The 27,315-nt window shown below is 49.0% G+C and overlaps 1 protein-coding gene across 1 annotated transcript; it reads left to right on the forward strand.

The window, feature by feature from the left end:
• Window positions 1–9,183: 9,183 nt before the first annotated feature.
• Window positions 9,184–27,128, forward strand: skor2 (SKI family transcriptional corepressor 2). Its single transcript, XM_059989808.1, has 6 exons — window positions 9,184–10,929; window positions 11,552–11,615; window positions 12,256–12,330; window positions 14,307–14,372; window positions 25,174–25,272; window positions 27,052–27,128. The coding sequence occupies exons 1-6, from the start codon at window positions 9,184–9,186 to the stop codon at window positions 27,126–27,128; spliced, it is 2,127 nt and encodes a 708-aa protein (XP_059845791.1).
• The last annotated feature ends 187 nt before the right edge of the window (window positions 27,129–27,315 follow it).

A 27,315-nucleotide genomic window follows, 5' to 3' on the forward strand; every position in this document is an offset into this window, starting at 1 on the left:
TGTTCCCCTCTATCCACTGCGCTCGTTATATCCTCAAAGAACTCCAGTAAGTTTGTCAAATAGGACCTGCCTTTGCTGAATCCATGCTGCATCTGTCTGATGGATCCATTTCTTTCCAGCTGCCTCGATATTTCTTCTTTAATGACAGCTTCAAGCATTTTCCCAGCTACAGATGTTAAGCTATAGTAACCTATAGTAACCTGCCTTTTGCTTACATCCTTTTTTGAACAGTGGTGTGACATTCGTCATCTTCCAATCCTCCAGGACGTGTCCAGAGCCCAGAGAATTTTGGTAAATCATCACCAAAGCCTCTACTGTAACTTCTGCCATTTCTGTCAGTACCCTGGGTGGTCCATCAGGACTCAACTACCTTCAGACCCACAAGCGTGCTCAGAGCTACCTCTTTGCGTATCCCAATTGCATCCGTTCTGAATCATGTCGTGAAATTTGTTGTTTTGTCGCAGTAGTACTTTGCGAGATATAATAATAAAAACTATAAATTAGTTTTATAACTAATAATACTAAATATATATAAACAAATTAAGGAAGTAATGGGAAAAAGTAAAAATATTGAAGGGATGTTCATGGTTTCTATGTCCATTCAGAGAGAGGGTGCAGAGGTGATTTATCAGAATGCTGCCTGGATTAGAGAGTATGGTTCAGGAAGAAAGGTTGAGTGAGCTTGGGGTTTTATCTTTGGAGCAAAGGAGTATGAGAGGTGATTTGATAGAGATGTATAAGATGATGAGAGGCATAGATAGAGTAGTTAACCAGAGCCATTTTCCCAGGCAGAAATCGCTAATACGAGGGAGTGTAATTTTGGGGATGATTAGAGGAGAGTATAAGGGGAATATTAGATATTTTCTACAGAGTGGTAGGTGTGTGGAACGCGCTGCCAGGCTGGTCGTGGGGGCATAGACAGTACATTAGGGACTTCTAAGAAACTCTTATATAGGCACATGGATGATAGAATATAGATAGAATTACGTGGGAGGGAAGGGGTAGATTGATCTTAGAGTTAGTTACAAAGTCGGCACGCCATAGTGGACTGAAGGGCCTATGCGGAACTATGGTGTAATTTCTGGCACTATACCGCGGGCAAGAGTTATTGAAATTAATTTGTCAGATTGCTTCTTAATTTAGAAAATATAAACATTTCATTTCCATTTAATGTTGTTCAGTTGTCCATTTGGAATAACTCTAGTACATGCAGTAGATTCGGCATCTGTAGGAGTTGGAGATGTGTTACAATGAGGCGTCACAGTACTGTACCGTGGCAGTTAGCGCGGGGCGACGCTACTACAGCTGGGAATCTTCTTGGAGTCTGGTTCAGTATTGGCACCTTCTGCAAGAAAGTGTACACGTCCTTCCCGTGTGCACGTGGGCTTCCTCCGGGTGCTCCAGTTTTCTCCAAAGACGTACCGGCTAGTAGGTTATTTGGTCATTGTAAACTGTCCCGTGATGAGGCTGGGGTTAAATTGGTGGGTTGCTGGGCGGCGCGGTTTGAAGGGCCGTAAAGGGGCTGTTTCGCTCTTTATCTGTAAATAAATAAGTAAAACGCTGCTGAAGATTAAGTACTATACATAATGCCCGGTGCGATTCGCTGGACTGTGATAGTGTGGATTTACAGCGTAAAGGTAATGTTAGGGGTGAGGATTTGATTTTCGGGGGGAAGTTGGTCAGTGGGACGAGCGCTCTTTTGAATACGTATTAATGAGTCGGATTTAGGTATTTATTTCACAAATTTAATGTTTGACAACTCAGAATAGTGGAGATTGTTGTTCCGTTGCTTGCTGAGTTCTGTGTTGTTTTGCCGAACATTGTGGTGAGCGATGTAGACACACTTGCGGGCTGCCTTCGGCACACCCTGAGGTTGTGTTAACATAGACCACGCATTTCACTGAATGCTTCGCTGTGCACGTGATCAGTAAATCTGTATCGGACTGTAATAAAATAATCATCAGACATAACTATACAACCATTCTGAAGGTCACGCAGGAGGTTGTCAAGGTATTACGAAATCAACATTTATAGATCACTGAGTCTGTTCCGTTTTCCGCATCACGCTTTCGGAAGATCATCAACGTCTTGCGTAGGGTGCAGAAGATAATTATGAAAATTGTATCACAGATTCATCAGCGTCAGTCCCGATGAGGGGAGTCGTTCTGAAATGTCCACTGTTTATTCCTCTCCATTGAAAAGATCCTCATTCATTCCAATTAATAACAGAAGCTAAATAGAAAAGATTTTCTCTCGTTTTCCATTTCCCATTCGGTTATTATCGCACGCCTTCTCTTATCCTCACCTGTTCATCACCTCCCGATGATACCCCTCCTCCTTCCCTTTCTCCCAGGGTCCACTCTCTTCTCCTACCAGATTCCTTCTTCTCCAGCCCTTTACCCTTCCTACCTATCACCTCCCAACTTCTCACACCATCCCCTCCTCCCCCCTCACCTTGTCTCACCCATCATCTGCCATCATAGACCCGCCCCTTCCCCCATCACCTGGTCTCACCTATCATCTGCCATCATATACTCGCCCCCCCCCCATCACCTGGTCTCACCTATCATCTGTCATCATAGACCCGCCCCTTCCCCCATCACCTGGTCTCACCTATCATCTGTCATCATATACTCGCCCCCCCCATCACCTTGTCTCACCCATCATCTGCCATCATAGACCCGCCCCTTCCCCCATCACCTGGTCTCACCTATCATCTGTCATCATATGCTCGCCCCCACCCCATCAACTGGTCTCATCTATCATCTGCCATCATATACTCGCCCCCCATCACCTGGTCTCACCCATCATCTGCCATCATAGACTCGCCCCCTTCCCCTCACCTTCTTATTCTGGATTCTCCTTCCTTTCCGGTCCTGATGAAGAGTTTCAACCCGAAACTTCGACTGTTTATTCCTCGTCATAGACGCTGCCTGACCTGCTGAGTTCATCCAGCATTTTGTGTGCGTTCCTCGGGCATTTTTTAAGGGTTGTCGGAGGCACGGGTATTGTAGTCTGATTGGTCTGCTGCAGCCTTGACTTCGTAAGTTGGAAATGCAAAACTCTCAGATTCCTGTTAACGGTTCCTGCTGGGTCTCAGAAATTCACCCTGAGACCCTGCTGTTTCATAAAACAGAAAATGTCCGACGTGAGCCCAAGAATTTCAAGATTTAAGATTCAAGACTGTTTAATATCATTTCCAGTACACAAGTATAATGAGAACGGAATAATTGTTACTCCAGATCCAATGCAGCACAAAAAAATACACAATAAGATAAAGAACACAATAATAATAAAAACACTACAAATATAAATACATAAGATAGCTTATATACATAGATTGATTGTATGTCCATAAAGTGACACCAGGGACAGGAGTGTCTGTACATAAGGTGACTGACAGGCAATGATAAAGTAGTGGTGGTCGGGGGTGTGGAGGGGTGGGTTAGTGGCTGGAGGTGTGGATCAGCCTCACTGCTTTGGAAACGTAACTGTTTCTGAGTCTGGTGGTCCTGGTGTGGATGCTATGTAGCCTCCTCCCTGATGGGAGTGGGACAAACAGTCCATGAGCAGGGTGGGGGGGGGAGACCCTTCCAGATGTCAGTAGCATGCAGGGGGTGAATATTTTAAATTATTGTTTTAGAAACTTCCCCGTTTCCGTTTCCTTTTCGCCAGCATAGAAACGCCAGCTATTCTATTTACATTGATATTGGTGTATTTATACATATTTTATTCCATATCCATCTTTTAACCTCCAACTTGATTTTATATATGTTTTATTCTTTACAATTGTTGAAAAGTTACATGCCGCGTCAACACAGCTCTTAGGTCACGCACCACCAGGTTCAGGGACAGTTATTACCCCTCAACCACCAGGCTCCTGAACCAGCGTGGATAACTTAACTCACCACAATGAGCCTCAGGTCACGCACCACCAGGTTCAGGGACAGTTATTACCCCTCAACCATCAGGCTCCTGAACCAGCGTGGATAACTTAACTCACCACAATGAGCCTCAGGTCACGCACCACCAGGTTCAGGGACAGTTATTACCCCTCAACCACCAGGCTCCTGAACCAGCGTGGGTAACTTCAGTCGCCCTAACACTTACTGACTCCACAACCTACAGATTCACTTTCAAGGATTTAACAACCCGTGTTCTCAGTGTTTAGTTAGTTATCTGTTTATCTGTTTCTTTGTTTGTTTGTTTTGTTTTGTTTATCAATGTATTTAATACTTGTTGCACAATCTATCTACTTTTGCACATCGGTTGTTTGTCAGTCTTTGTGGCAGTTTTTCTTTGATTTATTGTATTTGTTTGTTCTACCACGAATGCCTGCAACAAAATGAATCTCTGGGTTCTATTAGGTGATATACATGTATTTTGATGAAGAATTCTGAGCAGCAAATTTCTCATACATGTAAATATATATGACCATATATATCGATTCATGATTTAAAACAGTTCGCGGACATAAAGGGTTAAGGAGTGTACGGCGCAAGCGAGCACCTTCTGTGTGTGGGACAGCGGAATTCGGAGAGACTGGCAAGTGGAGTTTTGCTAAGTGACGGCGATGAGAGAGCGAAGACATTTGAATAATTAAAGAGGAGGCAATAATTAGAACTCCATCCATTAATTATTCCCACTCTACCGAACTGACTTCCATTTACAAATCTGTCTCATTGGCTTCGATTCCATTAGATGGTGGTGAACAGGTGGGGGGAAAAGCAAAGGTTTAGAGCGTTTCGGGTGTGGCCAGGAACAGTTGAGAGATATCAGCGAAGCGAGAGAGATCTGATAGAATCAGCATTTACTTAACCGAGAGAAAATAATATTCGGCAATGTGCTGCACGCTGAAAGGGTCGTTCAGATAGCGTTATCTTGACATCACCATCTATTTAAACCTAACCCTGGAAAAATAAATAAATCTGGAAAATTGGGTATGAGGTTGTGTTTGGTGCAACAGCCGAGAGTATTACAGTGGATATTAATCTTTATTACCGTATTTGAACAAAACTAATATTGCATTTTTATATCTCTGCTTTATTAGTAACGTTAGTTACACCTAATGACAAGTGTACTAATATCACAACGTAAAACTATCCGAAAGCAGCGAAAAGACAAAGGGATTTTAACAAGCCCGAATTCCTAATTTTTAATCATCTGTTCTGTGCTGGTGGTCATCTCACCATTTTCTTTCTCCCTGTTCACCTCTGGGACACTCTTTCAATAACCCCTTTCCCCTCTAAAATGTGGCGCCTGTCCGAAATGCACGTGGGTGCTGGAGACCCGCTCGCCGTTATATTTCCGATCGTCAGCTGGACAACCATAATCCGACAAATCAAGATTGCGAGGTCTGTTTCTAACCCTGTGTAAATAGTTTGTATCAACAGCGAAACATTTGACTAGATTATATTCCTTAAATACTTCATATGAATACAGTTTAAATTATCTGACACCGCTGGGGAGATGATTAACGCAAGCTCCACCATCGGCAAAATTTAGATTTACAATGTGCCCCTGCATTTTTCAATTATCGCTTGCACTACTTAAGGTAGTGCGTACAACGCGAAATGATATACTGTTTGTAGTACAAGCGGACAGAAACTCTCCGCAGAGGTACTGGCCCAAAGACTTTGACCCCCAGGCCGTAAGACAAGTGAACTAACTCCCCGTCCTGTTTCAAGCGCCAGTGCCGTTACACTTTATTTTTTAACCGGTATCGTACACTGTTTGCTAATTCACTGGTGATAATATAACTTTCTATTTTGTGTATGTGAGTTATAGGGACAGCGGGGTCCCTGGGGAATGTTGTTTCGTTTGGCGATATACGTACATCGGTCAGGCTGGGTGACAACACGCTGAATCTGAACTTAACAAAGACGTCCAAACTTAACGGCTTGATATATTTTTTTTGGTCTAAATATACAACATAGCTTTCCTTCAGGGCAGAACTTGATATTGGCCGGGAGATGAAATAAAATGTGTGCTGCAAGGCGGGACGCCGTTTGAACTCGTTCGGTATGGGAAGGACCCTCGGGTGAAAACGCGTGTGTTGCTCCGCGGTTCTGGTCGCCTTCCCTTTAAAAACAACTAATAAATTGTAGTTATAGAGGGCCACAGCCGACGGCTGGTGATCTGAGTGCCTGACAAGCAAATACCTTCTAAATCTTATAACCAGCCTCGCGAAATTACACCGGCTTTCCACGGCGCCTTGAGATCGGGTGAATGTTGAGATACAACTTTTCAGATTTAGATAAAGTTCACTTACGTTTCCTTTTCAGGTCTGTTTGCATAACATAATTCTGTGATTATTCCTGCGGTTGTCCGGAACCCCCGACCATCGTCGGCCGTGAGCGGAGCGCTCCCTTCCATCGTCCACGGATTCTGCTCATGTGCTGTCTGTCCGTGGGTAGGTTCGCCTCCGCTTGCAGACTTCCCGGAATATCGAGGCTTTCCTAACGTTCCTGCATTTCTCCACATAGTTTCCTTTCTATGGAATAACCTGTTTGATTTGCCTATGGCGCAGGGCGGCATTCCTGACCGTTCGCGGCTAAAAAACAAACAGCTACTAAGGTGCAGAACATTGTTTGTACCTTTTGGGGAACTAATTCAAAACGAACATGTATTTAAACTTTCCATGTACCCAACGGGTTTCCCATCGGTTAAACAAGTGCTACCGCAGAATGACATCTATCTGTCTGTCCGTCCGTCCGTCCGGCCGTCTATTTAAAGTACTTTATCATTTCCTGTCGGAGTCACCGTATGTACAGACACTCCTGTGCCGAGCGTCACTTTATGGACATACAATCAATCTATGTGTCTAAATTATCTTATGTCTTTATATTTATTGTGTCTTTTATTATTATTATTGTGTTCTTTCTCTTTGTGTGGTTTCTTTTGGGCTACATCGGATCTGAAGTAACAATTATTTCATCCTCCTTTCCACTGGTGTCCTAGAAATGACATTAAACAATCTTGAATCTTGAGATAGATAGACAGACAGACTGACAGATGGATAGATAGATAAAGACAACCTTGACATTCAAGAAAAATGCAAATTAATTAATGTCCGCAATGAGCGTACTGTTTTGCGGTAACAGCAAATGTGAATGTACAATATATCTCTTCACTGTAACATGCCTTACACAGTAACCGCGCACTAAATGCCATTGAATAACTGGGACGAATGTAAGGACGAACATGCTACGGAGATGAAGAGTTCCCAATCTTTTACGGCAATATACATTTATGCAGGTTGTTAAACATCGAGTATAAACTGCGGTATTTCAGTCAAGACGCAATAAGAAACACGTCTAACTCGGTTTACTCTGCCTCGCTAAATGTTAAAGTGTCCTGGTCTCGGTATCAGATGACTGAAGTCTAATACATTCGCCTATAATTTTTCAAACTAATTTCGTAAAAGCGCGTGTTTCTTGTAAATAAACACGAAAAGATAAAGACGATATTGACAAGTAGGACAAATGCATTCAAATTAATGTCCGTAATGAGGTTAAATTATAACGTGTATAATAACGCGCGTTATTTATCGAACTATGGAGATAATTCTCCGCTAATGGTGTAGATTTCATATTGGTTATACTTTAATAATCTGAGTTGGCCTTCTAATGATATCGAGAAGGTGTTAAGTAAACTGAATTCAATTGGGTGTTGCTGTGCCGTATGGAACGTTGTAAAGGTAGGCTCTGTAGCCTGAAGCCTGACGTTTGGGAGTCTGTGAATTTATTAGGTACTTGCAAAGACCATTTATCCAGTGTCAGTCAGGGAGTGACGTTAGCAGCTGTGATAATTGCTGTTGGGCGGCAGGACTGAGAGTTCAGACTGAAACACTCAGCCGAGGCGCTCCCTGCAACGGTTTAAACTCTCTGCTCCCGCACAGTCCACAACAGCCCCCGACTGCCGCCGCTTCGGGGATGTGCCTTGAAACAGCGGCCAAAGACGCCAGGATTTGCAAAGGCGTGAGGGGGGTTAAAGGAAGGTCGAGGGCAATTGCAGCTGAGGTCACGATGCTCGCGTAACAGGCAATCTGCATGTTTTTAACGAAGGTAACGTGTATTTAAAATATACTATGTATACTAATTGTAAATAGTAAATGGTTAATGAACTGCAAGGAGAAAACAGGGTCTCTATTTTCTGTTCGTTATGTTTGATTATGAACGCATCAGGCCAAGTAACCTCCATATTATCGTCAATCCATTTCCTGCACTCCGCTTCATTTCCTTGTAAACTCTAGATCTGTATTTTTGCTCTCTCTCTCTCTTTCTCTCTCTCCCTCCCTCTCTCTCTCTCTCTCTCTCTCTTTCTCTCTCTCTCTCTCTCTCTCTCTCTCTCTCTCTCTCTCTCTCTCTCTCTCTCTCTCTCTCTCTCTCTCTCTCTCTCTCTCTCTAACTCTCTCTCTCTCTCTCTCTCTCTCTCTCTCCCTCTCTCTCACTCTTCCTCCTCCCTCCTCTCCTCCCCCTCCCTCTCAGATCTGCTCTCTCGGTACTTTCCTTACTGCGGTACCTTTCGCTTCGAGCTTCCGGACCCTCCAAATGAACACGTCGCTCTTTTCGATTCACCGGCTACTTCGCAGCCGATTCACTCATTCAGTGTGACCGCCGCCTCGCTTGCTTGCGGCGATCATTTGCTTGTGACGATGGTGTATCCTTAAAGGGCTGTTTAAAAAAAACCGATCGCGCCGGTCATCATTTCGAGACGGGATGCGCTGTGTCGAATCGGAACGAGTTCCTGCCTCTTTTAATTAATGAATCAGAGGAGAAACCGGAGACGTTTTGTGTTAAGATCACTTTTAAAAGGTTATGTTTGGTAATGTATGAAACATTAATAATAATAATAATAATAATAATAATAATAATAAGATTACATTAGGTCATAAAACTATTTATGTGTAGCAATCAGTTCTTGACAAGCCGATACAAAATATTGATTAATATACTACTGTAGATAAAAAGATGTTACAATTTTGTTAGCAACGCGTCTGCATTGAGTCGCTCGTTGCGTTAAGTACCTTCGCCAGGAGCCACACTATGATCGATGCTACCTATTACAAGGTGTGTTGTAATATTGATGTAACCGCAAGCTGAGACCGTCGCCGTTCTGTGTTAATGATGTTCTGTGTATCGCAGGTACAAGGAGAGGCTCTGATTGATAATCGTCGCCACTATGGAAAACATCTCCACGCCTCTGCCCGGATCCACAGAGGTTACGCTCACAGGACCGGCCGGTTCCTTTGAGCAAGACCCACTAAGTCAGCAGAGGTCTCACATGCCCGTGAAACCCAACCAAGTGGGGCAGGTCATACTGTACGGGGTGCCTATCGTGTCGCTCATCATCGACAACCAAGAGAGGCTGTGTTTAGCTCAGATCTCCAACACGCTGCTGAAGAACTACAGCTACAACGAGATCCACAACCGGCGAGTGGCTCTGGGAATCACCTGCGTCCAGTGCACGCCCGTCCAATTGGAGATCTTGCGCAGGGCCGGCGCCATGCCCATCTCGTCCAGGAGATGCGGAATGATCACCAAGAGGGAGGCCGAGAGACTGTGCAAATCCTTTCTAGGTGAGAACAGGCCCCCGAAACTCCCCGATAACTTCGCCTTTGATGTCAGCCATGAATGTGCTTGGGGGAGTAGGGGCAGTTTCGTCCCCGCTCGATATAACAGTTCCAGGGCCAAATGCATCAAGTGTTCCTATTGCAATATGTACTTCTCCCCAAACAAGTTTATCTTCCATTCTCATCGCACACCAGACGCCAAGTACACCCAACCCGATGCGGCCAACTTCAACTCGTGGAGGAGACACCTGAAGCTAACTGACAAAAGTCCCCCGCAAGACCTGACCTACGCCTGGGAAGATGTTAAGGCCATGTTTAACGGGGGAAGCCGCAAGAGAGCTTTGCCCGGGCATTGCGGCACCCTGGGTTCGGAGAAAGCGGTCAGCAGCGTTATCTCTCACATGATGTCCCCGGATCTTTCCCAGAAGAGGACCAGGTTTACCGAGGACGATGAAGAGAGAAGCGGCGTTTCCTCGCGGAAAACCCTGCGGAGTTATCCAGTGATCCCGGTCCCCAGCAAAGGATTTGGGATGCTACAGAAATTCCCGGCGGCTTCTCTCTTCCCCAGCCCTTACACGTTCCCCGCCTTTGGTCTGTGTCAGAAAAAGGAAGACGGGGATGCTCTCTCTGGTGGCCAGAAGCCAAACGGGCTGTCAGGCCTCCTTTGGCCCGGGAGAAAGGACGCCTTTTATCCGCCGCTCTGTATGTTCTGGCCGCCGAGGGCGGCCAGCGGTATTCCGGTGCCAACCTACCTCCAGCCCCAGCCCAGCGCAATCACGTCGGCGGGCGATTCCCCGAATCTGAGACAAGCATTCCTCGATCTCTCCGACCAGAACGAAGGTGGCGGCCTGGCGAGTCCCAGGGACAGCATGTTTGACGGCGATAGCTTAAACCATCCAGGCACGCCAGATCACAGGCTGGCGGGTGACGGTGGCAGGGTGAAACTGTTAGACGTGTCTACGTTCACGGCCAGGAAGCAGAACTACCTGTCGGCCTTTAGGCCCGTGGTCAAAACCAAACTGCCCGGCAACCCAGAGGATTTCGGGTCGGAGCGACACCCTTCCCCAGGAACCAGCTGCAGTTACCACAGCGACAGCGTGGAGAGCGAGGAGGAAGCAGAGGTGGACGTGGAGACCAGCAAACTCTCTGGGGACGGGCAGGAGAACGCCACCTCCCCCGGCCACTTCCCCCAGAGCAGTCTACAACAGGACTCCCGGCCCGCAGACGGCAAGGAAAAGACCGCTTCCCCCACCTCCAAATTAGAAGCAGCCACCGAGGCGACTAGAGACCCAGCCAATAAAAGGGCCTCCACACCCTGCGACCCACCGCCATTGGAGGAGCCGAGTTACAAAGATGTAAATATCAAATTTCATCTATTTACCTCGTTATTACTTGAACACGGCTTTGGGCTAAAATAGTGAGGAAAGTCTCGGAATAGAGGGGCGTTCATTCAGAGTAAAGATGAGGATCTTTAGCCAGATGGAGGTGAACCTGGAATTCATTGCCACAGACGGCTTTGGAGGCCAAGTCACTTTAAAGCAGAGGGTGAGAAGGTTTTTGATTAGTCAGGACGTCAAAGATTACGGGGAGAAGGCAGAGAAATGGGGTTGAGAAGGACAATAAATCAGCCGTGATGTCTCGAATGAACTAATTCTGCTCCTATGTCTTATAGTTTTAAACTATACACGGGAGGTGCGGCTGACAATCATCTCTAAGAAATCCAAATTCTATCGCACAACTCGATTCGCTGTGTAGTATCCGTAACCGCACAGATCGTGTCCGTTTAATTTGCCTTTTACAAAAGGTATATATTATCTCTTTCCTGGGAATGTTAATAATTATTCATTAGTGTCGTCTTCGCTCCAACTGCAACGAGCAGAGAGAGGTTTACGCCACGATTTCCTGTCTAATTAACCGTGGCGTTCTGTCACTTCCAGACCAGGCTAATATTTCTTTCGTTTTGTTATATCGCAACAGGCTCTTAAAAATGGGAGCAAAAAGCATTCCCTCTTTTCGAAAAAGAACGAAGACAATTTTCCTAGTAAGTGAAAAATAGTTTGTTTAAATAAATCATGAAAACTACACGCTCTCTTTTTAACTTAATTTAATTTAAATATGGGGATTTCTTATTGTTAAGTATTTTTTAATTATTGTTTTGCACTAGTTAATTTTAATATATGTATTTCTTATTGTAATATAGTTTTTAATGACGTATTGCATTGGACTGCTGCCGCAGAACATCTTACTTCCCGACAAATGTCAGTGATATTAAACCCAATTCTGAAATCTTGGAACTGTGAAACATCTTGTTCCACTTTCAAAGCGGAAGCGCGGAACGAAAGTTTAATCAAAAGTCATTATATTAACGCGTCTCTATGTTTTTAGGGTTCTCTGTTATTTATCAGCGTCTCTGTTTCTATTTTATTTCAGAATCAGAACCCTGACTTTGTCAGAAAATTGTTTGTCCGTCTTGTTATGCGCAGCCTTTCATTGATTCTTTCGCGTTTCCTGAATGCCCGCAAGAAAACGAGCCTTAGGGTTGTATATGATGTGTGCTTTGATAATAAATTTACTTTGAACTTCCCCTAGGTTTCGTTTTCGATCTAGTCTTGTTGAAGTGGTTGATTCTTCTTACCCCTTGTTTCTGTCTACGCTATGTTAACGCGTACTCCGTGTTCCAGGTGAGACGAAACATCAAGACGGTGTTGCGGACGAACCCGACAGTCCAGGGCTAGGATTCTGGCGGGAATCTAGAGGTGAGTGAGAACAGGTCATAAATAGATTTCATGTTAAAACAACTAATGCGGAATAAATTCCCGAGATTGTTCTGCAAATATCAAATTCAAAAAGAATACGAAGAATGATAAAATAACGAATATTGAAAGATCTCGATAGAGTGGATGTGGAGAGGATGTTTCCTATAGTGGGGGAGTCTAGGACCAGAGGACACAGATAGAGTGGATGTGGAGAGGATGTTTCCTATAGTGGGGGAGTCTAGGACCAGAGGACACAGATAGAGTGGACATGGAGAGGATGTTTCCTATAGTGGAGAGTCTAGGACCAGAGGACACAGATAGAGTGGATGTGGAGTGGATGTTTCCTATAGTGGGGGAGTCTCAGACCAGAGGACACAGATAGAGTGGATGTGGAGAGGATGTTTCCTATAGTGGGGGAGTCTAGGACCAGAGGACACAGATAGAGTGGATGTGGAGAAAATGTTTCCTTTGCTGGGGGAGTCCAAGACCAGAGGACGCAGATAGAGTGAATGTGGAGAGGATGTCCCCTTTGCTGGGGGAATCTAGGGCCAGAGGGTAGAATGGAGGGGCATCCATTTACAACAGAGGTAAGGAGGAATTTCTTTAGCTTGAGGGTGGTAAATCTGTGGAATTCATTGCCACAGACGGTCGTGGAGGCCAAGCCATTGGGTATATTTAAAGCAGAGATTGATAGGTCAGGGCCTCAAAGGTTACGTGGAGAAGGCAGGAGAATGGCGTTGAGAGGGATAATAAATCAGCCATGATGGAATGGTGTAGCAGACTCGATGGGCTGAATGGCCTAATTCTGCTCCTAAAGTCTTATGGTTTTACAATGCTCAAAGGATGAGATAGCAAACGAAACGAGATTAACTAAATTGATCCGAGTTTACAATAAGGACAAGTGAAATCGCAGGATCATCAGATGTAATTATAACGCCGCGCATACCAACGGTACATTAGAATAGATTGAAAAGAAGAAAATCAAATGAACACCCTTAAGAAAGTAATATTTTACAATAAGTAAAATAATGTCATAATCGTCTCCTTCAGAAGAATTGTTATACGAAGCTCGTTGTGTTTTACTATTTGTCAGCAGAGATAATAAAGGTATTTTATGACAGCCATCAACATTCATATCATCTACTTCATAATGAGCCTCGCATACAGTACATTACAAAAACCCCTTTATTATCTTAAACAAATTAAATGAATCCACCTTTTCGTATTGCTAAATGTCGCCAAGGGCTTTACCTAAGACAGCAAAGGACGTGATTAGAAGTTCTGATGCCGCGTCTCAATTGCACTGAGCTGGGGAGGTATCTGTTGTAGGGGAGAGAGAAAAAAAGAATCTAATTTGCCATTTATGTAATGCAAACTCGTTTGGCTTTGTCGATTCACGGTTAATTGACTGTCAAACGAGGCTGCTGTCCCGGGGCGATGTCTGCAAATTTGCCTGTCAGATGAAAGAATCGAGGGTTCAGAATGATCACACAAAAAATACACAAGCTTTTTGCTCTTATTAGGGGGAGGAGTCCCTCACATATCGCCATCACAACCCATTTTATTTAAAACAGCAGTTTTCCTCGATAAATTGATAAAGTGGATTATCTATTTTATTTTACACCTGCGAGTGCATAAACGCAATTAACGCTTTAATGGAACCTACCACACGGATGTTTAAAAAAACGCAATTTCCGTTTTAAGCAGCAAATTCCAAAAAGTGCGACCTTGGTTTGCAAAGGAAATAAAATAAAATCCCGCAGATGCTAGAAATCTGAGTTTTAAAACGGGAGCGCAGCAGCCCCTGTGGAACGGTTACATTTCCGGTTGAAGGTCCCTCGACAGAATGGAGTCAGTGACTCGGTTTCTCTTTGCATCCCGACGCTGCCCGGTCTGCTGAGTATCTTCAGCCTTATCTGTTTAATTCTTGATTTAGAAAAAGTTCCCAGACTATGTGTTATGTGTTTATTTAACAGTTGACCACGAACAAGAAACAACAGCTCGAGTTTCAATCAAAGCAGATGTGGCAAATATGGAGAAAGGTAAAAATGTGCAATAAATGTGTGATCTCACACACACACACACACACACACACACACACCACAATTTACCTGAGAACAACCTGCATTTTACAGTGTGTGTAATACCAGGTGTAATGATCACTGATTGCTGGGGATTGCCGTGTCACAGGTTATCTCAAAGTTCAAAGTAGATTTATTATCAAGGTACATATATGTCAACCCTGAGATTCATTTTCTTGTAAATACAAGAAACAGAATAGAATCAATGAGGGAGCATTCAGGACGGACAAACAACCAATGTGCAAAGGATAAGAAACTGCAAATACAAAAATAAAGCAATTAATAATAATTAAAATGCAATAAATGTCAAAATCATGAGATGAAGAGCTCTTGAAAGTGAGTCCATAGGTTGTGGGAACGGTTCAGTGTTGGGGTGGATGAAGTTATCCCCTCTGGTTCAAGAACCTGATGGTTGAGGGGTAATAACTGTTCCTGAACCTGGTGGTGTGCATCCAGAGGAAACTGTACCTCCTTCCTGATGGCAGCAGTGAGAAGCGAGCATGGTCTGGATGGTGGGGTCCCTGATGATGGATGCTTCTTTCCTGCAACAGTACTCCATGTAGATGTGCTCAATGGCGGGGAGGGATTTACCTGAGATGGACTGGGCCATTTCCACTACTTTTTAGGCTTTTCTGTTCAAGGGCATGGGTGTTTCCATACCAGGCTGTGATGCAACCATGTTGTAAATATTCCCTAAGTATCTATATCATTAGGGAATATTTGCTGGGAGTTCATTGGAGGTTTACCGTCCTGATACAAAACAAATTCCACTGTTGAGAACGGCTGTATATCCCATATGCTTCCACTAGAACTCGTTGTCCAATGGTATGTCACGGAGTCCCAGAGTTGCAAAACACTCAATCACAGAATTGTCTAGATAACTTGGTTAATTATTGGGATAAATTAAAATTGTTTTTACCAGGCCATATTTAAAGTGGAGTTTGATCAGTTCTTCAATATTCAGGGTGTCAAAGGTTACAAGGAGAAGGCAGGAGAATGGGGTTGAGAGAGATAATAAATCAGCCATGATGCAGTGGTGGAGCAGACTCGATGGGCTGAATGGCCTAGTTCTGCTCCTATGTCTGACGGTTTTAATATGCTGTGGGCGGGAGCTAACTGTGCAGAGCTGTTAGTGAGAACTATGAAACCTGAACCTGCACTGGCACTAGAGTGTAAGCAAAATCAAAGCTTAGGGGTTCCTGGCCCGAAGGTATAGGGAGGAATGAAGGAAGTGGAGAGATGCATGGCCGCTGTGACTGAGCAAATGTATGAACACCTAATGCACTTGCAAAGAGCAGAGAGAATAGGAAATACAAAAGATAAATCTTCAGAGGTAAAGGATTGATCTCCTATTTATTACATTCAAAGTGTGAATTACAATGACAGCTTCTGATTGGTGGGAAGATGGAGATGGTTGTGCAAAATTGATTTCAATAACAGACAATATCATGTTTACAGTTGTTTACTGTTTACCTATGCAGCACATTACATACACTTAGAATTATATTTTTATTAACTTATTTATGAGAATATTTTGGTTTATGTGCTGTGTGATATCTATGTTTTTTGTGTGATATATTTTATGTACTGTGCTTTGGAGAAACATTGGTTCAGTTAGTTGTACATATGTACAGTCACATGACAATAAACGTAAACTTGAAGTTCAAGTTCATGGTTATTCTCATTCAACCATACACATGTATACAGCTTAAAGAAACATTGTTTCTTTAGGGCAAAGGCGCAATGGTTTTTAAAAATATATAATTTATAGTTTATTATTATTATGTATTACAATGTCCTACTGCAGCAAAACAACAAATTTCACAAGGTATAGCAGTGATATTAAACCTGATTCTGATTCTGAAAGCACAGTGCATGTGGTCACACACAACTGTCCACTTGGCCTTGGATCACCTAGACAATAGTAATACTTACGGCAGGCTGCTGTTTATTGCCCACAGTTCAGAATTCAACACAACCATTTCTACAGTTCTGATGATCAAGCTCTAACCCTTGGGCCTCTGTACCTCTCTCTGCAACTGGATCTTTGACTTCTTCACCAAGAGCCCACAAACTGTGCAGATCAAAAATAATGTCTCCACCTCACTGACAATCAGCAGTGGTGCTCCTCAAGTGTGCATATTTAGCCCAGTATTCTTCTAAAACCCCTCACTCTGTAGCCAGACACAGCTCAAACACCATCTATAAATTTGCCAACAACACAACTATTGGTGGCAGAATTTCTGATGTGAAAAAAGAGGCATACAGGAGCAAGGTAGATGAGCTGGTCAGTAAGACCAAGGGATAGATTGTGGACTTCAGGAAAGGTAAGGTGAAGGAACACACACAATTATTGATGAATCAGAAATAGAAAGGCTGAGCAGTTTCCTGTTCCTGGGTGACCTATCCTGGGCCCAACATACTGATGCAACTACAAAGAAGGCACATCAGCGGCTGTACTTCATTAGGAGTTTGAGGAGATTTGGGATGTCACGAAAGACATTTGCAAATTTCCACAGATGTACCATGGAGAGCATTCTAACTGGCTGCAACATTGTCTGGTATGGGGGGAGCACTGTACCATCCGATGTGAGGTGTAACAAAATAGTTACTGGCACTATTATAATAGACAATAGACAATAGACAATAGGTGCAGAAGTAGACCATTCGGCCCTTCAAGCCTGCACCGCCATTTTGAGACCATGGCTGCTCAACTACTATCAATACCTGGTTCCTGCCATGTCCCCATATCCCTTGATTCCCCTATCAATAAGATACCTATCTAGCTCCTTCTTGAAAGCATCCAGAGAATTGGCCTCCACTGCCTTCCGAGGCAGTGCATTCCAGACCCCCAAAACTCTCTGGGAGAACAAGTTTTTCCTTAACTCTGTCCTAAATGACCTACCCCTTATTCTCAAACCATGCCCTCTGGTACTGGACTCTCCCAGCATCTGGAACATATTTCCTGCCTCTATCTTGTCCAACGCCTTAATAATCTTATATGTTGCAATCAGATCCCCTCTCAATCTCCTTAATTCCAACGTGTACAAGCCCAGTCTCTCTCACCTCTCTGCGTAAGACAGTCCTGACATCCCAGGAATTAACCTTGTGAATCTATGCTGCACTTCCTCTACAGCCAGGATGTCCTTCCTTAACCCTGGAGACCAAAACTGTACACAATATTCCAGGTGTGGTCTCACCAGGGCTCTGTACAAATGCAAGAGGATTTCCTTGCTCTTGTACTCAATTCCCTTTGTAATAAAGGCCAACATTCCATTAGCCTTCTTCACTGCCTGCTGCACTTGCTCGTTCACCTTCAGTGACTGATGAACAAGGACTCCTAGATCTCTTTGTATTTCTCCCTTACCTAACTCTACACCGTTCAGATAATAATCTGCCTTCCTGTTCTTACTCCCAAAGTGGATAACCTCACACTTATTCACATTAAACGTCATCTGCCAAGTATCTGCCCACTCACTCAGCCTATTCAAGTCACCCTGAATTCTCCTAACGTCCTCATCACATGTCGCACTGCCACCCAGCTTAGTATCATCAGCAAACTTACTGATGTTATTCTCAATGCCTTCATCTAAATCGTTGACATAAATCGTAAACAGCTGCGGTCCCAATACCGAGCCCTGTGGCACCCCACTAGTCACCACCTGCCATTCTGAGAAACACCCATTCACCGTTACCCTTTGCTTTCTATCTGCCAATCAGTTTTCTATCCATGTCAATATCTTCCCCCCAATACCATGAGCTCTGATTTTACCCACCAATCTCCTATGTGGGACCTTATCAAATGGTTTATCGTTTATAATAAAACAAGCAGTCGTATAAACATGTGAAACAGCAGCAATAAAAGATCAAAAGTGACCAGTGCAGGATCAGAGTGTATCTCTGAGCTGGAGAGCGGGGAGTGGGGTGTGGAGTGAGGGGAGTGGGTGTGGAGTGAGGGGAGTGGGGTGTGGAGTGAGGGGAGTGGGTGTGGGGTGTTGGGAGTGGGTGTGGGGTGTTGGGAGTGGGATGTGGGGTGTGGGGAGTGGGTGTGGGAGGTGGGGAGTGGGGTGTGGAGTGAGGGGAGTGGGGTGTGGAGTGAGGGGAGTGGGGTGTGGAGTGAGGGGAGTGGGTGTGGGGTGTTGGGAGTGGGATGTGGGGTGTGGGGAGTGGGTGTGGGAGGTGGGGAGTGGGGTGTGGAGTGAGGGGAGTGGGGTGTGGAATGAGGGGAGTGGGTGTGGGGTGTTGGGAGTGGGATGTGGGGTGTGGGGAGTGGGTGTGGGGTGTTGGGTGTGGAGTGAGGGGAGTGGGTGTGGGGTGTTGGGAGAGGGATGTGGGGTGTGGGGAGTGGGTGTGGGGTGTGGGGAGTGGGATGTGGGGTGTTGGGAGTGGATGTGGGGAGTGGGGAGTGGGATGTGGGGTGTGGGGAGTGGGATGTGGGTTGTGGTGTGTTGGGAGTGGGGTGTGGGGAGTGGGATGTGGGGAGTGGGGAGTGGGGTGTGGGGAGTGGGATGTGGGGAGTGGGGAGTGGGATGTGGGGTGTGGAGAGTGGTTGTGGGTTGTGGGGTGTGGGGAGTGGGATGTGGGGAGTGGGGAGTGGGATGTGGGGTGTGGGGCGTGGGATGTGGGGTGTGGGGAGTGGGATGTGGGGAGTGGGGAGTGGGATGTGGGGTGTGGAGAGTGGTTGTGGGTTGTGGGGTGTGGGGAGTGGGATGTGGGGAGTGGGGGGTGGGATGTGGGGTGTGGGGCGTGGGTTGTGGGGTGTGGGGAGTGGGATGTGGGGAGTGGGGAGTGGGATGTGGGGTGTGGGGAGTGGGGTGTGGAGTGAGGGGAGTGAGTGTGGGGTGTTGGGAGTGGGATGTGGGGAGTGGGGAGTGGGATGTGGGGTGTGGGGTGTGGGATGTGGGTTGTGGTGTGTTGGGAGTGGGGTGTGGGGAGTTGGATGTGGGGAGTGGGGAGTGGGGTGTGGGTAGTGGGATGTGGGGAGTGGGGAGTGGGATGTGGGGTGTGGAGAGTGGTTGTGGGGTGTGGGGAGTGGGATGTGGGGAGTGGGGAGTGGGATGTGGGGTGTGGGGCGTGGGATGTGGGGTGTGGGGAGTGGGGTGTGGGGAGTGGGATGTGGGGAGTGGGGAGTGGGATGTGGGGTGTGGGGCGTGGGTTGTGGGGTGTGGGGAGTGGGATGTGGGGAGTGGGGAGTGGGATGTGGGTTGTGGGGTGTGGGGAGTGGGATGTGGGGAGTGGGGTGTGGGTTGTGGGGTGTGGGGAGTGGGATGTGGGGAGTGGGGAGTGGGATGTGGGGTGTGGGGCGTGGGATGTGGGGTGTGGGGAGTGGGATGTGGGGAGTGGGGAGTGGGATGTGGGGTGTGGAGTGGTTGTGGGGTGTGGGGAGTGGGATGTGGGGAGTGGGGAGTGGGATGTGGGGAGTGGGGAGTGGGATGTGGGGTGTGGAGAGTGGTTGTGGGTTGTGGGGTGTGGGGAGTGGGATGTGGGGAGTGGGGAGTGGGATGTGGGGAGTGGGGCGTGGGATGTGGGGTGTGGGGAGTGGAGAGTGGTTGTGGGTTGTGGGGTGTGGGGAGTGGGATGTGGGGAGTGGGGAGTGGGATGTGGGGTGTGGGGAGTGGGTTGTGGGGTGTGGGGAGTGGGATGTGGGGAGTGGGGAGTGGGATGTGGGGTGTGGGGAGTGGGGTGTGGAGTGAGGGGAGTGAGTGTGGGGTGTTGGGAGTGGGATGTGGGGAGTGGGGAGTGGGATGTGGGGTGTGGGGTGTGGGATGTGGGTTGTGGTGTGTTGGGAGTGGGGTGTGGGGAGTTGGATGTGGGGAGTGGGGAGTGGGGTGTGGGTAGTGGGATGTGGGGAGTGGGGAGTGGGATGTGGGGTGTGGAGAGTGGTTGTGGGTTGTGGGGTGTGGGGAGTGGGATGTGGGGAGTGGGGAGTGGGATGTGGGGTGTGGGGAGTGGGTTGTGGGGTGTGGGGAGTGGGATGTGGGGAGTGGGGAGTGGGATGTGGGGTGTGGGGAGTGGGGTGTGGAGTGAGGGGAGTGAGTGTGGGGTGTTGGGAGTGGGATGTGGGGAGTGGGGAGTGGGATGTGGGGTGTGGGGTGTGGGATGTGGGTTGTGGTGTGTTGGGAGTGGGGTGTGGGGAGTTGGATGTGGGGAGTGGGGAGTGGGGTGTGGGTAGTGGGATGTGGGGAGTGGGGAGTGGGATGTGGGGTGTGGAGAGTGGTTGTGGGTTGTGGGGTGTGGGGAGTGGGATGTGGGGAGTGGGGAGTGGATGTGGGGTGTGGGGCGTGGGATGTGGGGTGTGGGGAGTGGGGTGTGGGGAGTGGGATGTGGGGAGTGGGGAGTGGGATGTGGGGTGTGGGGCGTGGGTTGTGGGGTGTGGGGAGTGGGATGTGGGTTGTGGGGTGTGGGGAGTGGGATGTGGGGAGTGGGGTGTGGGTTGTGGGGTGTGGGGAGTGGGGTGTGGGTTGTGGGGTGTGGGGAGTGGGATGTGGGGAGTGGGGAGTGGGATGTGGGGTGTGGGGCGTGGGATGTGGGGTGTGGGGAGTGGGATGTGGGGAGTGGGGAGTGGGATGTGGGGTGTGGAGTGGTTGTGGGGTGTGGGGAGTGGGATGTGGGGAGTGGGGAGTGGGATGTGGGGAGTGGGGAGTGGGATGTGGGGTGTGGAGAGTGGTTGTGGGTTGTGGGGTGTGGGGAGTGGGATGTGGGGAGTGGGGAGTGGGATGTGGGGAGTGGGGAGTGGGATGTGGGGTGTGGGGCGTGGGATGTGGGGTGTGGGGAGTGGGATGTGGGGAGTGGGGAGTGGGATGTGGGGTGTGGAGTGGTTGTGGGGTGTGGGGAGTGGGATGTGGGGAGTGGGGAGTGGGATGTGGGGAGTGGGGAGTGGGATGTGGGGTGTGGGGTGTGGGGAGTGGGATGTGGGGAGTGGGGAGTGGGATGTGGGGTGTGGAGAGTGGTTGTGGGTTGTGGGGTGTGGGGAGTGGGATGTGGGGAGTGGGGAGTGGGATGTGGGGTGTGGGGTGTGGGGAGTGGGATGTGGGGAGTGGGGGGTGGGAAGAGGTGTGGGGTTTGGGGACGTGAGTGGGGAGTGGGTGTGGGGTGTGGGGACTGGTCAGTGGGGAGTGGGTGTGGGTTGTGTGATGTGGGGACTGGTAAGTGGGTGGTGCGTAGTGGGGTGTGGGGTGTGGGGAGTGGGGAGTGGGATGTGGGGTGTGGAGTGGTTGTGGGGTGTGGGGAGTGGGATGTGGGGAGTGGGGAGTGGGATGTGGGGAGTGGGGAGTGGGATGTGGGGTGTGGGGTGTGGGGTGTGGGGAGTGGGATGTGGGGAGTGGGGAGTTGGATGTGGGGTGTGGAGAGTGGTTGTGGGTTGTGGGGTGTGGGGAGTGGGATGTGGGGAGTGGGGAGTGGGATGTGGGGTGTGGGGTGTGGGGAGTGGGATGTGGGGAGTGGGGAGTGGGATGTGGGGTGTTGGGAGTGGGATGTGGGGTGTGGGGAGTGGGATGTGGGGTGTGGGGAGTGGGGAGTGGGTGTGGTAGGTGGGGTGTGGGGAGTGGGTGTGGGAGGTGGGGAGTGGAGTGTGGGGGTGTGAGGTGTGAGGAGGTGTGTGGGGAGTGGAGTGTGGGGACTGGTGAGTGGGGGGTGAGGAGTGGGTGTGGGGTGTGGGGACTGGTGAGTGGGTGGTAGGGAGTGGGTGTGGGGTGTGGGGTGTGGTGACTGGTGAGTGGGGGGTGGGAAGAGGTGTGGGGTTTGGGGACGTGAGTGGGGAGTGGGTGTGGGGTGTGGGGACTGGTCAGTGGGGAGTGGGTGTGGGTTGTGTGATGTGGGGACTGGTAAGTGGGTGGTGCGTAGTGGGGTGTGGGGTGTGGGGAGTGGGGAGTGGTGAGTGGGGGGTGAGGAGTGGATGTGGGGTGTGGGGACTGGTGAGTGGGTGGTAGGGAGTGGGTGTGGGGTGTGGGGTGTGGTGACTGGTGAGTGGGTGTGGGAAGTGGTGTGGGGTGTGGGGACAAGTGAGTGGTGGGTGGGGAGTGGTGTGGGGTGTGGGGACGTGAGTGGGGAGTGGGTGTGGGTTGTGGGGTGTGGGGACTGGTGAGTGGGGGTTGGGGAGGGGGGAGTGGGGTGTGGGATGTGGGTGCGGGAAGTGGGATGTGAGGTATGAGGAGGTGCGTGTGGACTGGTGAGTGGGGGGTGGGGAGTGGGGTTGGGGGACTGGTGAGTGGGGGTTGGGGTGTGGGAAGTGGGGAGTGGGATGTGGGTGTGGGAAGTGGGGAGTGGGAAGTGGGATGTGAGGTATGGGGAGTGGAGTGTGAGGTATGAAGAGGAGTGTGTGGACTGGTGAGTGGGGGGTGGGGAGGGGGGAGTGGGGTGTGGGTGTGGGAAGTGGGGAGTGGGAAGTGGGATGTGAGGTATGGGGAGTGGGGTGTGAGGTATGAAGAGGAGTGTGTGGACTGGTGAGTGGGATGTGAGGTATGGGGGGTGGGGTGTGAGGTATGAGGAAGAGTGTGGGGACTGGTGAGTGGGGGGTGGGGAGGGGGGAGTGGGGAGTGGGATGTGAGGTGTGAGGAGCAGTGTGTGGACTAGTAAGTGGGGGGTGGGGAGTGGGATGTGTGGTATGGTGAGTGGGGTGTGAGGTGTGGGGTTGGGGACTGGTGAGTGGGGGTTGGGGAGTGGGGTGTGTGGAGTGGGAAGTGGGATTTTAGGTATGGGGTCTGGGGTGTGAGGTATGAGGAGGAGTGTGGGGACAGGTGAGTGGGAGGGGGGAGTGGGGTGTGGGAAGTGGGGAGTGAGGTGTGAGGAGGAGTGTGGGGACTGGTGAGTGGGGAGTGGGGAGGGGGGAGTGGGGTGTGGGAAGTGGGGAGTGGGGTGTGGTTGTGGGAAGTGGGGAGTGGGAAGTGGAACGTGAGGTATGGTGAGTGGGGTGTGAGGTGTGAGGAGGAGTGTGGGGACTGGTGAGTGGGGGGTGGGGAGGGGGGAGTGGGGTGTGGGTGTGGGAAGTGAGGTATGGGAAGTGGGATGTGAGGTGTGAGGAGGAGTGTGGGGACTGGTGAGTGGGGAGTGGGGAGGGGGGAGTGGGGTGTGGGTGTGGGGAGTGGGGTGTGAGGTGTGAGGAGGAGTGTGGGGACTGGTGAGTGGGGTGTGGGGTTGGGGAATGGGATGTGGGGAGGAGTGTGGGGACTGGTGAGTGGGGTGTGGGGTTGGGGAATGGGATGTGGGGAGGAGTGTGGGGACTGGTGAGTGGGGGGTGGGGAGGGGGGAGTGGGGTGTGGGTGTGGGGAGTGGGGTGTGAGGTGTGAGGAGGAGTGTGGGGACTGGTGAGTGGGGTGTGGGTGTGGGGTTGGGGAATGGGATGTGAGGAGGAGTGTGGGGACTGGTGAGTGGGGAGTGGGGAGGGGGGAGTGGGGTGTGGGTGTGGGGAGTGGGGTGTGAGGTGTGAGGAGGAGTGTGGGGACTGGTGAGTGGGGTGTGGGGTTGGGGAATGGGATGTGGGGAGGAGTGTGGGGACTGGTGAGTGGGGAGTGGGGAGGGGGGAGTGGGGTGTGGGTGTGGGGAGTGGGGTGTGAGGTGTGAGGAGGAGTGTGGGGACTGGTGAGTGGGGTGTGGGTGTGGGGTTGGGGAATGGGATGTGGGGAGGAGTGTGGGGACTGGTGAGTGGGGAGTGGGGAGGGGGGAGTGGGGTGTGGGTGTGGGGAGTGGGGTGTGAGGTGTGAGGAGGAGTGTGGGGACTGGTGAGTGGGGTGTGGGGTTGGGGAATGGGATGTGGGGAGGAGTGTGGGGACTGGTGAGTGGGGTGTGGGTGTGGGGTTGGGGAATGGGATGTGGGGAGGAGTGTGGGGAGTGGTGAGTGGGGAGTGGGGAGGGGGGAGTGGGGTGTGGGTGTGGGGAGTGGGGTGTGAGGTGTGAGGAGGAGTGTGGGGACTGGTGAGTGGGGAGTGGGGAGGGGGGAGTGGGGTGTGGGTGTGGGGAGTGGGGTGTGAGGTGTGAGGAGGAGTGTGGGGACTGGTGAGTGGGGTGTGGGTGTGGGGTTGGGGAATGGGATGTGGGGAGGAGTGTGGGGAGTGGTGAGTGGGGAGTGGGGAGGGGGGAGTGGGGTGTGGGTGTGGGGAGTGGGGTGTGAGGTGTGAGGAGGAGTGTGGGGACTGGTGAGTGGGGAGTGGGGAGGGGGGAGTGGGGTGTGGGTGTGGGGAGTGGGGTGTGAGGTGTGAGGAGGAGTGTGGGGACTGGTGAGTGGGGTGTGGGTGTGGGGTTGGGGAATGGGATGTGGGGAGGAGTGTGGGGACTGGTGAGTGGGGGGTGGGGAGGGGGGAGTGGGGTGTGGGTGTGGGGGGACTGGTGAGTGGGGTGTGGGTGTGGGGTTGGGGAATGGGATGTGGGGAGGAGTGTGGGGACTGGTGAGTGGGGGGTGGGGAGGGGGGAGTGGGGTGTGGGTGTGGGGAGTGGGGTGTGAGGTGTGAGGAGGAGTGTGGGGACTGGTGAGTGGGGTGTGGGTGTGGGGTTGGGGAATGGGATGTGGGGAGGAGTGTGGGGACTGGTGAGTGGGGAGTGGGGAGGGGGAAGTGGGGTGTGGGTGTGGGGAGTGGGGTGTGAGGTGTGAGGAGGAGTGTGGGGACTGGTGAGTGGGGGGTGGGGAGTGGGATATGGTGAGTGGGAGGTGGGGAGTGGGGTGTGGAGTGTTAACCAGTTTAACAGCCTGCGGAATGAAACTGTTACTCAGCCTCATTGCTTCTGGTTCTTTTACTTATCGTTACATCAAATTTATGTTTATTTTGTCTAGAAGAACTTCAGAAAGTTTTGTTGGAACAGATTGATCTGAGGCGGAGATTAGAGCAAGAGTTTCAGGCGTTAAAGGGTAACGCTCCTTTCACTGTTGTCAGTAAGAAATGATTCTTTTCCTTTCTCTTGCATTCGGTTTAGTGTGTTAAGTTGGGGTGTTACACAGGGGTCTTGAATAGGTGGAATGCTGCAGTCTAACTCATTATATAACTGTAAACCATACATCAAAAATGTACAATGTTGGAGTCACAGAGTTATAGAGCACTGCAGCCCAGAAAGAGGCTGTTATAATCCCATCAACCTGTGCCTGGACCATAGCCCTCCATACCCCTCCCATCCACGTACCTATCCAAATGTTGAAATCCACCATGAGCTGGCTGCTCATTCCACACCCTCACCACCCCTTTAGTGAAGACGTTTCCTCTTGTGTACCCCTTAAGCATTTCACCTTTCCTCCCTAACCCATGATCTGTAACCCTAGCCTCACCCAACCCTGGTGGGAAAAGTACACTTATATTTACCCTATCTATACCCCTCATAGTTTTGTATACATCTGTTAAATCTCCATAATAAAGTCCAAACTTATTCAACTGTTCCCTGTAACTCAGGTCCTCAAGCCCAGCAACATCCTAGTGATTTTCTCAACACTCCTTTAATCTTACTGATATCTTTCCTGTAGGTGACCAGAACCGCACATAATACTCTGAATTAGGCCTCATCAGTGGCTTATACAATTGCAACAAACATCCCAAATCCTGTAGTCAATACATTGATTTGTGAAGGCCAATGTGGCAAAAGCTTTCTTTATGACCCTATCTACCTGTGACAGCACTTTCAATGAATTATGGATCTGTGTTCCCAGGCTTCACATCTCTTCTGATTCTACACTCCAGAGAATAAAGTCCAAATCTTTTCAACCTTTCCTATAACTCAGGTCCTCAAGTCCCTGCAACACCTTTGTAAATTTCCTTTGTACTGAAATAAAATGTGTTCACTTCTGGAAATGATTCTCAGCTATTTCCTGCAATCGTACAAACCAAGGAGTCCATCCATGCACGATCAGTGTCTGTGTAATGATACAAATAACATGCATGCCGTAGTATTTGAAGGGTGTGGAAATACTCTCAGTGGCCACGTGACAGATATCTCCTGTCCCCAATAAAGTGGCCATTGGGTGTATGTTCGTGGTCTTCTGCCACTGCAGCCCATCCACTTCAAGGTTCGAAGTGCTGTGCATTCAGAGATGCTCTTCTGCACACCACTGTTGTAATGTGTGGTTATTTGAGTTACTGTCGCCTTCCTGTCAGCTTGAACCAGTCTGGCCATTCTCCTCTGACCTCTCTCATTAACAAGGAGTTTTCACCCACAGAACTGCCGCTTACTGTTTCTTTTGTTTTTCACACCATTCTCTGTAAATTCTAGAGAGTGTTGTGCATGAAAATCCCAGGAGATCAGCAGTTTCTGGGATACTCAAACCACCCCATCTGGCACCAACAATCATTCCACAGTCAAAGTCACTTAGATCACATTTCTTCCCCTTTCTGATGTTTGGTCTGAACAACTGAACCTCTTGACCATTTCTGCATGCTTTCATGCATTGAGTTGCTGCTAGGTAATTGGCTGATTAGATATTTGCATTAATGAACAATTGTACTTAATAAAATGGCCACTGAGTAGAGAATAATTTGGTTTTAGTTTTTTTTGTGTGTAAGGATATATTTTCAAATGTTGAATGGAAGAAATAATGGACAATATGGTTTAATGGGATTAGAACCAAGACTTGTAATGTAACAACATGGAGAGGTTATTACAGTCATGTGTGTGAGTCCAGGGTGTATCTGAACAATGATTTTGCATATTCTGTCTACCTGTTGATCAGATAACTTCCAGGACCAAATGAAGCGAGAGCTGGCGTATCGGGAAGAAATGGTTCAGCAACTTCAGATGGTGAGCTGAAGCTTTAATACCTTTTTCACTATGTGCCTTCGATGTGTACCCTCGATGTTTTGCCACTTGTGACCTTCCTGCAACTGTTCATCACTAGCTTATGGAATTCTCTTACCTGTTACTGAGCAAGTAGACACCTTTCTGCAGGTATCAATCAGTATTTTAGGTAAGATACGAATCTGGTTCTTACTAGTTT

The sequence above is a fragment of the Hypanus sabinus genome, chromosome 14 (assembly GCF_030144855.1).
Source record: "Hypanus sabinus isolate sHypSab1 chromosome 14, sHypSab1.hap1, whole genome shotgun sequence".
In the NCBI taxonomy this organism is placed as follows: domain Eukaryota; kingdom Metazoa; phylum Chordata; class Chondrichthyes; order Myliobatiformes; family Dasyatidae; genus Hypanus; species Hypanus sabinus.